This window comes from Phoenix dactylifera, chromosome 10 (assembly GCF_051530095.1).
Source record: "Phoenix dactylifera cultivar Ajwa chromosome 10, Ajwa_hap1_PhDact_Kaust_v1.1, whole genome shotgun sequence".
NCBI classification, from domain to species: Eukaryota; Viridiplantae; Streptophyta; class Magnoliopsida; order Arecales; family Arecaceae; genus Phoenix; species Phoenix dactylifera.
In genome coordinates this window covers 30,244,689-30,257,344 of record NC_143199.1, presented here as the reverse complement: position 1 = coordinate 30,257,344, position 12,656 = coordinate 30,244,689, and the positions used below count along the sequence as shown (strand labels likewise).

At 39.1% G+C, this 12,656-nt stretch overlaps 1 protein-coding gene across 1 annotated transcript; it reads left to right on the top strand.

The window, feature by feature from the left end:
* The first annotated feature begins 10,103 nt into the window (after positions 1-10,103).
* LOC103699921 (luminal-binding protein 4-like) lies at positions 10,104-12,168 on the top strand. The gene is made up of 6 exons (XM_008781914.4): positions 10,104-10,498; positions 10,587-10,798; positions 10,880-11,119; positions 11,229-11,708; positions 11,834-11,976; positions 12,064-12,168. Exons 1-6 carry the CDS (start codon positions 10,104-10,106, stop codon positions 12,166-12,168), a joined length of 1,575 nt encoding a protein of 524 aa, XP_008780136.4.
* The last annotated feature ends 488 nt before the right edge of the window (positions 12,169-12,656 follow it).

The following is a 12,656-nucleotide window of genomic DNA, read 5'->3' as shown; positions in this document are numbered from 1 at the left end:
CTAAGCCTATTTCTGCCTATTATTTATTGAAGTAGAGTATTATAGATTTAAAATTTTCTGGGACAGTATATTCCCAACATTCTTGAAGTAGATTCTCCTACATATAATAGGCTAGTACTTAGAGTTACCCCAATGGCCAATGCAAGTGACCCGGTTCCTCCTGAAAAATTTAATGAAAATAACTTTAAGCGTTGGAGACAGAAGATGGAAATCTTCTTAACCACACTTGGGTTATTTTCCATAATCTTTGACTCTCCTCCAAATGAGGAAGAGAATGAACCAGCTAGAACTTGTAATTTGGAGGAATTTAAGAAGAAAGACTACCTGTGTAGGGGAAGGATTCTGTCCTATCTTACTGATCCCCTTTTTGATGTCTACTGCACTTTTAAAACCTCCAAGGAGATTTGGGATGATCTTAATAAGAAATATGGTATCCAAGATGCCGGAATGGACAAGTATGCTGCTAGTCAATTCCTGTCTTATAAGATGGTTGACACCAAGCCTGTAGTTGACCAAGCCCACGAGTTAACAGTAATTTATCATGAATTAGGCTTAAGGGGAATGGGTATAACTGAGAGCCTTCAAGTTGCTTGTACCATTGACAAGCTCCCACCTTCTTGGAAAGACTTTGGGTTATCCCTGAAACATAAAACCGAGGATATGACAATGAAAACTCTATTGTCTGCCATTAGGATCCAAGAACAACACCTTGAGAAAGATAATGAGCAACTCATGAATCCTGAGCTTCTAACCAAGGTGAACTTTGTAGAAGGCCAGAATAAGACCCATAAGTTCAAGAACTCCAAATTTGAAAAGGGTGGACCTAGAAACAAAAGAAAACTTATGAAGCCAAAACACCATATCAATAAGAATGATCGGAAGCCGATTTGCTACAATTGTGGGAAACTCAGTCATATGGCTCGAGTATGCCGGATGAAGAAGAAGAAGTATCAGAACTATGAACATGCGCCTTCTCAACCTGCAAATCCACAAACCAACATGGTGCTATCCAGTACTGGTCCTACTAGTACTGATGATCGGTATGTAACTTTAAGTCCAGAATTAAATTTGGCAATTTGCTCTACCGATTGGTTAGTGGATACAGGTGCGAATGTTCATATGTGTACTGATCATACCCTTTTTACTACTTATCAGGTCCGGAGTGGCCTAACAGTAACTATGGGAAACTCCACCTCGGCACAAGTGCTTGGAACTGGAAAAGTACTTCTAAGGCTTACGTCTGGGAATGTGCTTACACTATTTAATGTGTACCATGTGCCCGATGGAAGGAGGAATCTGATCAGTGGATCTCTTCTAAATAGAAGTGGTTATTCTTTGTTATTTCAATCTAAGAAAGTGATTATAACAAAGAATGGAACATTTGTAGGCAAAGGCTATGAGTGTGATGGCTTGTATGTAATAAATAATGTATCTTTGGATTTTTCTTCTGATAACAATAATAAAATTGTGCTTTCAATATGTTCTTCATCTCTTTGGCATGCTAGATTAGGACATGTGAATAATAATACTATTAAAAGAATGATTAGCTCTAGTTTATTACCTAATGTTTCATTAAATGAAAAGAAAAGGTGTCAAATTTGTGTTCAATCTAAACAATCTAGAAAACCATTTAAAATAGTAAATAGAAATTCAACTTTATTAGAATTAATACATTCAGATGTATGTGATCTAAATGGAACTTTGACTAAAGGGGGTAGAAGGTATTTCATTACCTTCATAGATGATTATTCTAAGTATTGTCAAGTTTATTTAATGAAATCTAAAGATGAAGCATTTGAGATGTTTAAGACTTATAAATCTTTAGTAGAAAATCAACTTGACAAGAGAATAAAGATTCTCAGGTCAGACAGAGGAGGAGAATACACCTCTAATGACTTGAATGAATTCTGTAGAGTTAATGGAATTCTACATGAAGTTACACCTCCCTATTCACCTCAGTCTAATGGAGTGGCTGAAAGGAAAAATAGGACTCTGCAAGATATGGTAAGATCTTTGCTTGCCAACTCAGGTTTACCTGAGGTTTGGTGGGGGGAAGCAATGCTTACTGCATGTTTCCTGCTTAATAGGGTTCCATTTAAAGGTTCTAATAAATCTCCTTATGAACTTTGGAAAGGAAGAAAACCTAACCTAAATTTTGTAAAAGTTTGGGGTTGTTTGGCTAAGGTTAATATTCCTTTAATCAAGAAAAGAAAATTAGGACCTAATACTTTTGATGCTGTGTTTCTTGGTTATTCTCTTAATAGTGTTACTTATAGGTTCTTAGTCATTAGTTCTGATATCAATGGCATAGATAAGAATACTATAATTGAATCTAAAGATGCTTCTTTCTTTGAAGACATTTTTCCATTTAAGGATAAAATAGAAAAGCATGTAATAGATAGATCTAATGATGCATCTTGTAGTTCGCCATCTAATTCTCTAATTATTCCTAATAATGAAAATGAAAATGAACTTAATGATATTAATGAACTTGGTAAAGGGAAAAGAATTAGGAAAAAAAAAGATTTTGGATCTGATTTCTATACTTTTATGGTTGAAGATGATCCTAAAACTTATAAAGATGCTATGAACTCATTAGATTCTATGTTTTGGAAGGAAGCTATTAATAGTGAAATGAATTCACTTATGACTAATAAAACATGGTTTTTAACTGACTTACCACATGGTAGTAAGGCTATAGGTTGTAAATGGATATTTAAGAAGAAATTAAGACCTGATGGTTCTATTGAAAAATATAAAGCAAGATTAGTTGCTAAGGGCTTTTCTCAGAAAGAGGGTATTGACTACTTTGATACATATTCTCCTGTAACTAGGATAACCACAATTCGTACTTTAATTGCACTGGCTTCAATCCATAATTTGATAATTCATCAAATGGATGTCAAGACTGCCTTCCTTCATGGTGATTTAGAGGAAGAGATCTATATGGATCAGCCAGAGGGATTTGTGGCTCAAGGACAGGAAAGAAAAGTCTGTAGGTTAATCAAATCCCTCTATGGTTTAAAACAAGCTCCTAAGCAATGGCATAGGAAATTTGATAAAATAATTATTTCTTATGGCTTTAAAGCAAATGAATCAGATAAGTGCTTATATTCAAAGTTAGAAAATGATTCATGTATTATCTTGTGTTTATATGTTGATGATATTTTAATTTTTGGTACTGATATGAATATGGTGACTGATATCAAAACTTTCTTGTCTAATAATTTTGATATGAAAGATTTAGGTCAGGCAGAGGTAATTCTTGGTAACAGGATTACCAGAATACCTGATGGTATAATTTTTGATCAATCATAATATATTGAGAAAATATTGAAGAAATTTGATAAGTACAACTGTAAACCAGTGAGTACACCTTATGAGCATGGTTTGAACTTGAAGTGCAATAAAGGTGATCCAGTGGCCCAAGAGAAATATGCTCAAATTATTGGGACACTGATGTATGTTGCAAATACAAGTAGACCTGACATTTCTTATGCTATAGGAAAGCTCAGTAGGTTTAATAGTTGCCCTAGTCTTAGTCACTGGGAAGCACTGGATAGAGTACTTAGATACTTGAGAGGTACCATGTATTATGGTTTACATTACTCAAGATTTCCCGCTGTACTTGAAGGATACAGTGATGCTAGTTGGATCACTGATTCAGTGAATCGAAAAGGAACTAGTGGATACATATTCATGTTGGGTGGTGCAGCTGTTGCTTGGAGATCATCCAAACAAATTGTGATCACAAGATCCACTATGGAGGCTGAGATTGTAGCCTTAGATTCTGCAAGTCAAGAAGCAGAATGGTTTAAGAATCTTATGTCTGAAATACCTATTATGGAAAAGCCTATACCTGCTATCTCTTTGTTATGTGATAATGAAGCTGCAATTAATACTTGTAGAAATACTGAGTATAACAAGAGAAACAGAAGACACATTAGTGTGAGACATAAGACTATTAGATACCTAATTAAAAATGGTATCATAACTTTGGAATTTGTTGGATCTAAAGATAACCTAGCAGATCCTTTAACTAAAGGACTGGCTAGAAGCAAAGTCATAGAAACATCAAAGGGGATGGGACTGAAATCCATAAGGAATCATTGACAATGGCAACCCAACCTTTTCTGACTGGAGATCCCAAGACGAAAGGTTCAACGGGAAAAACAAGTTGTTTAATGATTAGTTAGCACTATAATAAAATGACTTTATGTCATTTGGTCTCTCCCTGTGATGTGAGTGCTAAATACAGCAGAGGTATACGGAAGAGTTTAAAACTCTGAATGAGTCCGAGACTATGGCAAGGTGCTGTGCTGCGAGCACCCTTAGAGGACTCACCTATGTGAGTGTGACTGTGTGGCCGCAGTCTATGGGGATAAGGGTTTAACCCCTAGAGCACTCATGAAACTGAGATATTGGTGCATAAGGCCAGAAAAAACACCACCTATAATGAACCCAGTATTTGCATTTGTCATGGGTGAAGTATATAGAAATCTGAACCAAAGGATTTGGTTCAAAGCTTTTTAGCTACCACTATACCTTTCAGATGAAAATATACTTTCACTAGGTAAAGGTTCAAAGCCGCAAGCTACCTTTATTGAAGTCGTGACATAAACAAGCCCAGTTTGACTATTTTTTATTTTATATAGTTTTTGAAAATATTTTAATCAGGTGGGGGAATGTTAGATTTTTATTAAATAATAATTAAAAGTTTTCATACTTAAAACATATATATTATGTATATATGTTAAGAAGGGAGTGTGGTGTGGATGGTTGGTGTGCCCGCTTGAGGTGCTTGAGGTAGGTGGTTCGAATCTCTGTTCCCTCCTTTTTTAAATCTCTCATATGGAGGATTTATTTACGTGAAGGCTCGGTTCTGTGCCTGTGCTCGTCCGACCCGACGGTCTTTGCGCTCGAGCCTGTGCTCGCTCGGCCCTGCTCGTCCGAGGTTACTTGCGCCTCACAGGCCCTGCTCGTCCAAGTTTCCTTGTGCCTGTGCGACCAGAGGTTCTTTGCGCATGTGCCCTGCTCGTCCGAGTTTCCTTGCGCTCGTGCCTCTGCTCGTCGGCCCTGCTCGTCCGAGGTTCCTTGCACCTGTGCGACCCAGAGCTGAGGTCGTCCAAGAGACTGAGGCCCTGCTCGTCCGAGGTTCCTTGTACCTGTGCTCGTCCGAGGTGCCGAGGCTGAGGTCGGACCACAGGTGCAATGAGCCCAGAGGAGCCGAGGTCGGACAACAGGTGCGATGAGCCAAGAGGCGCATGAGTCGTGCTTCGCACCCTTAGCACGAGGAGCCACGTCGCTTCCTCGATAGCACCTCTTCGCAACCGACCTCGCATCCGCTGGCTATACTCCCAGTGTTTTTTCAAACTTTCTTACCGGTTTTGACCGTTGGATCGGTTTTGGGTCGCGTCTGTCCCGAAGAAGTCTATAAATAGACCTCTTCGGATTAAACAGGAGACATATATAATTTGAAAGCAGAAAACTACTATTCTCCCTGTTTGCTATTTTTCTTTCAATCAACGGGCTTGCTGCATACTGATTCTGGGTTCGAAAGCTTCTTTGATCCGTGCAAATCATTGAGGCAGAAGGAACAGTGCGAGAGGCTGTTGTATCTCAGGAGTAGAACGCCATCTAAGCCTAGTGCACTGTAAGGCGGCGAAATCTACTTCAAGGAAAGTGACCAACATACCACGCCTCAGCATCTCGGGTTCCATTTTTCCACTTTCTCTATTTATTTTCTCTAAGCCTATTTCTGCCTATTATTTATTGAAGTAGAGTATTATAGATTTAAAATTTTCGGGGACAGTATATTCCCAACAGATTGTTCGTGTTTTATTATATTTTTCTATGTAGAAAAATATATTTTTATAATGGCATCCCTCAAGGTTTGAATAAAGGGCTCATACTCAAAAGGAAAATGGATGCAACCACTTGGAAATACACCAAAATCACAACCGCAGGTGAGAGTTGCGCGGATAGAGATTGGGGACCAGACCTTCCTTTAGATGCAGTGCCGAATAGATCTTATCTTCGCACTGTCCCCACCGCCTTTTATTAGATTGCATCATATTCAACAAAAAATATCCGACACCTTTCGTCTAGGTTACTGCATGTGACACCCCAGCTCAAACTTGATGACATTTCTAATTGTCAGAATGTGCAGCACATTGCGTCTAGCCCCATGGGACCATGTGTAAGGATGTACATGGATTAGGTTGACTAATGACCTGACCTGCTTAGATACGATCCGACCTATTTTGGAGGATCCGTGGGATCGGATCGGATCCTAATTGAATTCGTTTCATTTTTCGGATCAGGTTTGAGTTTATTGAATTCAGATTCGGCTCGACCTATTTGAAATTTAGGTTATTTTGAATTTTCAATCTTACAATTCGATCCGATATGATCCGAATCTATAAAATTTTTGGACTCATGGACTGCAGCCCGTATAGGTGCAAACACAAATTTTGAAGCCATGGAGGGGTTGACCCGATCCGGACCTAAATTTTTTGGGTTGGGTCCGGATTATACATGGATTCGACCCAACTCAAATGACCCATTAGGTCAAAAATTATAGCAATGGATCCGACCTGAGCCGAGCTGATTTTCTATTGGATCGAGTCTGGATCCAAAATTAGAATCTGAACAAAAAATTAGGTTGGGTCGGAGTTACTCATGACCCGACCTGATCCGACCTATTTGCACCCCTATTCATATGATTAATAAAATAAAATAAAATAAAATAGAAAAGAAGAGGAGAGGAGGAAGCCCTTAGAAAGGAAGCCACATGAAGGGGTTGTTTTGTTCTTTTGCGAATCTAATTGTTTTTGGAGTCATATTTTACAGGATGATTCTTCTCCTTTTGTCTATTCTAGGTTTGTCTTATAATTTAAGAACATAGTTTTGTCCGAATTTTTTTAGGTCACTTTTGTGTTCTTAGCGATCACACCAGTCGCAGATCATTGTTTGATTTCACTGTTGCTGATTACCATGAGGAGCGCACAAATGATTTTGAGAGACATCGGGTGAAGCGACCTTTGTATTTGTATAATTGTATGCCTCAAGTTTTTGGCATAATTCTTGAGAGAATCTTATTGTCATTACTATATTATTTATAATAAATTTTATTTAGAGTTGCCCTATAGTTTTTTTCCTCTACTCCACTGGAAGGTTTTCCAATAAAATTTTGTTTATATTTGTGAATTTAAGCCCTCCAAGCAAGAATTCATTCCTCCATTCGTATAAAAAAAAATCATTAATTCCCACAACAAAGTAGGATAGGTTGGATCTAGGTGTGGACCATGATGATTTAACTTGTCGTAAACTTTGAAGCTAATTATGAATCCATTCATTAGGAAGTAGCTCTCAGCTGTTTCTCTTCGGATATAGAGAAAACCGCCACTGCTGATGCGCGATAGGTTGGTCCAGATGGTGGAATAAGTACGAGCTAATTATCTAAGAAGAACCAGTTTGAAGGTAGTCCAAATGAACTCATCGATCATTTTATTTTCTTGAAATGGTGGTGGGTTATGTCACCACTTCTTGAAAAATTAAGATATTGTTTCCTAAAAGCCTTGGTGGGAAAAGTTAATTTAATGCCTCCCTTACAAATTTAAGGTGGTAACCTTTTCTATTAATAAATAATAAAAAAATCACTAGTTATTATACCATGGTAGGAAACAGATGCAGCCACGACAGGAAAGAATTACAAGTAGTAAGCTGGAAATCGTGGAACAAGTTTAAAAAATTTCTCCAAATGGGAGAAGCAAGACTAGCAACTAAATCCAGCTCCTAATAAGTTGGTGTAACGATGGCAGGCCATGACCTGAATTTTTTTTTTTTTTTTTGCTAAGGTTACAAACTTACAATCATCAATTGGATATACACAAAAGCCATCAAATTATGCACAGTAGATATATGTTTATGAAAAATTCATTTATGCCAATACATACACTCTATTTTTGCTACATTCTAAGTAAGGCTATTAGCTGTAGAACAAATGATTGATCGACTCATGTACAGGACGTGCTTGGATGAGATGGCGGCTTGGATCTAAGAGTCATAGGATAGCATTGCATTAAACAACCAATGTGTTGTCATCTATGGGCTTTTGAAATTCGAGTGTTAAAATAGATTAAAATAAAAAAAATAAAATTAAAATTTTCTTACATGTAAATTCTCCTAATTATTTGAGATTGTATAAATACTCTTGCAAAATATTATTTACATATATATCTTTATAAATATTTTTTTTGCTTATGTATCCATTAAAAATATTTTAGTCATTTTTAATTTTAAACCGCTAATTTTTGACGACGTTAGATGGTGTGGGTACATATGCAAGAAAATAGAAAAATATAAGATATACACGTTAAACAAATATTTTATAAAGCTATACATGCATATACCAATTTTAAAAGAATATTCATATAAATTTTAATATTTAGAGAATATGTTCGAAAAAATCTCAATAATTATTAACCGCAAAAAAATAATAATTTTAAAGGTCAAAACTTTTTCTTCCCTCCTTCGTTTCACGTGCGCTGCACGTGCAGATTATTAACCGAACGGAACCTTCCTCCCTTTTAAAACCCTCCTCCCCGCGCTTTGTCTCCAAAAGCTTCTCTTTCCGTCTCCCAGCCCGCATTCTGTCCTCTCTCTCTCTCTCTCTCTCTCGGAGCAGAAACTCTCGCCGTCTGCCGTCCCCATGGGCAACGCCACTGGCCGCGCCGCCCGCCGAGTCTTCCCGCCACCCACCGACGTCCCACCTCCGCCGGCCGGGGCTGGACCCTCTTCGTCCCAAGGAGAGGATCCCGTCCGCTTCGTCAGAAAGTTCTTCGACGAGTTCTTGGGATACCTTCGAAAGAAGTTCCAAGAACGTGCTAGAGGCCTCCACCTCCGCACCCCGAGTCCTTTCTGGCCGTTCAAGGACTTGCCGGAGCCGGCCCCGGGCACCGACCGCTATGAACCAGTCCAAGATCCCGTCTTCCTCGCTCTGCTGGGGTACCTGATTGAAATCACCTTCAAGGAAGGCTTGGGCTGCCCTCTGAGCAGGGGTCTCGTGGGTCTGTTCCTCTGCGCTCTCCGCGGCGACGACATGGGACTGGAGGCCTTATCCCCCGTGGAGGAGGAGGACGATCCCATCATCGCAACCAAGATCTGGGCGGTCTTTGGGAAGCTCATCTATCTTGGACAGAAGTTCCGAGAGGCGGGGATCAAGTGGAAGGGTGTGTTTGGCGACGGCGATGATTACATCAGGCCAGCTAGTTTTGATGATGATGGAGGCAGTAAGAAATCTTTAATTGCTTGGTTAAGCAACTGCATTGATATAATTCTTTTCAAGAATGCGACAGGATTAGATTGGGTTATTGGTACAGATAGCAATTCTTTTCGTTCTTGACTCAGAATGATGTTGGGCGTTATTGACTTGTGGCGAGATCGTTGAGGGTTCATCGATCAATATATTCCTCTCTTTTTTTTCATTTAATTCTGTAGCTTGTGATTCTTGATTTGATTGGTTGCTAGATTCCATATCCGACGGTGCATTCTAGGTTGGGTTCTTGATTTGGAATGATGTAGTCTTTCTCAATTTGTTGCTAGATTGCCAGGCTCTAGCTGATCCATTAATTCAAACCTGTTCCTTCATTTTTGTTTCGTAGTATATGCTACATCTATTCTTTATTCAAGAATAAAGAATAGAGCTTGAACGCTTCACTGAGGGCTGATTGATTAATGTGGCCTCCTTTTTTAGAATTATTTGGTAGTATATGGTGTGGATTTTTTATTTTAAAATTTAAGAATAGAGCAGGATTTTGATGGAATGATTAGCTTTGTTATATGTATGCAATTTCAGATTGTCCGTGATTGAACTCTGAACTTCTTATATAGTGAAGAAGTTAGATGGTTTTTCATGCTTCATAAGTATTTTAGGGTTAATCCATCAAATTTACTGCAAGCATGCTTTTGTACTGTAGTTCCAAAGAGCATGTTACAAGCATATGGTTCATCATTAATATTACTTATTTCAATGCTTCTTTTCTGTGATTATCACTTGCAATTCTTCTGTTTCATTGGTTCTGCATCTTGTTGTCTGTTTTATGCATGGATTGAGCTTTCTATGTAATTATTCATATGTTTCAAATCATAATTTTCACCTTTTCTCTTTAAAGGGAAGATTGGAGGTGCATGGACTGATTGCTTTTAGCTATGATAGCATTGGTCTTAAGAAAAAGCAGAGGCGTACTGACTTTCTGAATTCACTGGCAGGATCTTCTTTTGGATTGACCATTGGGATAGATTTAGGAACTTCATACACACGTGCTGCTGCTGACGTGAATGGCTCCTTGGAGGGCATACTCAATGACAAGGGAAAGGGTATGACCCCATCGTGCGTGGCATATACTGAGATGCTAATTGGCGAGGATGCGCAGAAGCTGGCATTTGTGAATCCTGAAGGAACTATTCTTAATGCCAAACGACTAATTGGAAGAAAGTGTGCTTTTTTTTTTTATCTCAACCGTTACTGTTCTTGATTTTCCACTTGCTGTAGACGAAAATGCTAATGTTCATGCCGTCTGTAGATTTAGGGACAAAGATGTACAGGAAGACTTGAAGTTTGTCCCGTACGAGATTGTTAACAAGGATGGTAAGCCCTATATTAAAGCGAGGAAGGAAAGGGGCGAGTGGTTTGTAAGTCCTGAGGACACTGCTGCACTTCTTCTAGAAAAAGTGAAGGAGGATGCTGAACGCGCACTTGATAGGCCTATCATGGATGCCATTGTTACTGTTCCAGGTAAAAAAATTGTTGTCTGCATGCAAAGTACAGTTATGATTCCTCGCGTTTTAATTTATTTTTCTTTTCTATGCCCCCCAGCTTACTTCAATGTTGCTCAGAGACGGGCTACCAAGGTTGCTTGTGACAAAGCCCAATTTTATTTGGTTAGAATTATCAATGAACCAACGGCTGCTGCTATTGCATACGGTCGATATAAGCAGGTTGGTCAGAAAAACATCCTTGTTTGTCACATTGGCGGTGGGACATTTGATGTCAGCATCTTGATTATTCATAATGGAGCTTTTGTGGTTCTAGCAACTAGTGGAGACAAACTAGGAGGTAATTGATTTATTAGCACGTACAGTTACTGGTTTTTTTCTTAGCAGATGATTTGTTAACACCGTTTTCCTCTTCTCTTTCTTCTTCTTCTTCTTCTCCTGTTTTGCAGGTGAGGACTTTGATAAGACAATAATGCAGCATTTCATAAAAGTGATCAGTAGGAAGCATAGGAAGGACATCAGCAGGGACAGCCAGGGTCTTGCGAAGTTGAGGAGAGAATGTGAACGTGCCAAGAGAGCTTTGGGCAGCCAGCAGGAAGTCCAAATGGTCATTGAATCACTCTGTGAGGGCCTTGATTTCTCTGAGCTACTGACGAGGGACCTGTTTGAAGAGTTGAACAATGATTTGTTCATGAAGATTGTGTGGCATGTGAATGAAACCATGAAGGATGCTGGACTGAACGAGGATCAAATTGACGACGTTGTTCTCACGGGCGGGAGTTCCAAGATTCCTAAGATTCGGCAGCTTTTGAGGGACTACTTTAATGGAAAGGAGCCGGACATGGAGGTGAACCCAGATGAAGCAGCCAGAGATGGTGCAGCTATAATAGGAGACACTCTAAGTGGGAACGGCTGGGGTGATACTAAAGGTTAAATTTTTCACCATAATCATTGCTTTATGTGCGATTTGGTACCTGCAACTACCAAATGATAAAGTGTTTAATTAAGGATTTTGATGAATATTTTGTTTATTTATAATGATATGTGTATACAGACATACTTATTTTGGATGTGGTACCTCCTACCACCGGGACTGGAGCGATGAACACATTGATTCACAGGAACATCATGATCCCAACCATGGAATCTCAAATTTTCACCACTTACCAGGATCAGCAGGGTACTGACTTCGCTCAGGTAAGAACAATTTTTGCTTTTGGTTTGTCTTTTATGCGATTATAAACAAATTTTCTTTCCTTTTCTTTCTTGTTCCTCTTTTTGTAGGTCTTTGAGGAAGAGGACCAAGGGTGCTTGGTTGCAAGGGTGGTGCTTGGGCTGGTCGCGGCGTGTCGGTGTCACTGGTTGTCTTGGCGGTGGTGCTGGCCGTAAAGCTCACCAGATAGGTCTCTCCCTCAACTTCCTTCGTTCCTTCCTTTCTACCTTCTTTTTGGCATTACAAATTCATTTCTCCCCCTTAACCTGAATTCCTGGTGTCTATCTGCTAGCTAATTTGCTAGCCATATCGTTGCCCTGTCGGTGGATGAACAGATACTTTTGTTGGTTTGTCCTGAATTTCTTGGATGATCTTTTCCCTCAGGGATATCGTTCGAAATTTTTAACTTGAACCATTTGATGTGAGTCAGCACGAGAAATAATGATGTGAGTCAACCAGCTCACTTTCTTAAGTATAAAGGTTGCTTCCAAGCCTTGAGCCTTGTCAACTTTTGGAGTGGAAAGCTCTACCTAGGACTGCACAATCTCCTATAAGAATTTGAGACGACTCCTGATTGCACAATCTCTGCCGTGGAAAATTTTCTTCTTTGCTTGAGAGGTATAGCCCACGGTAATACGAAGCCAACATTATATTTAGTTTTCAA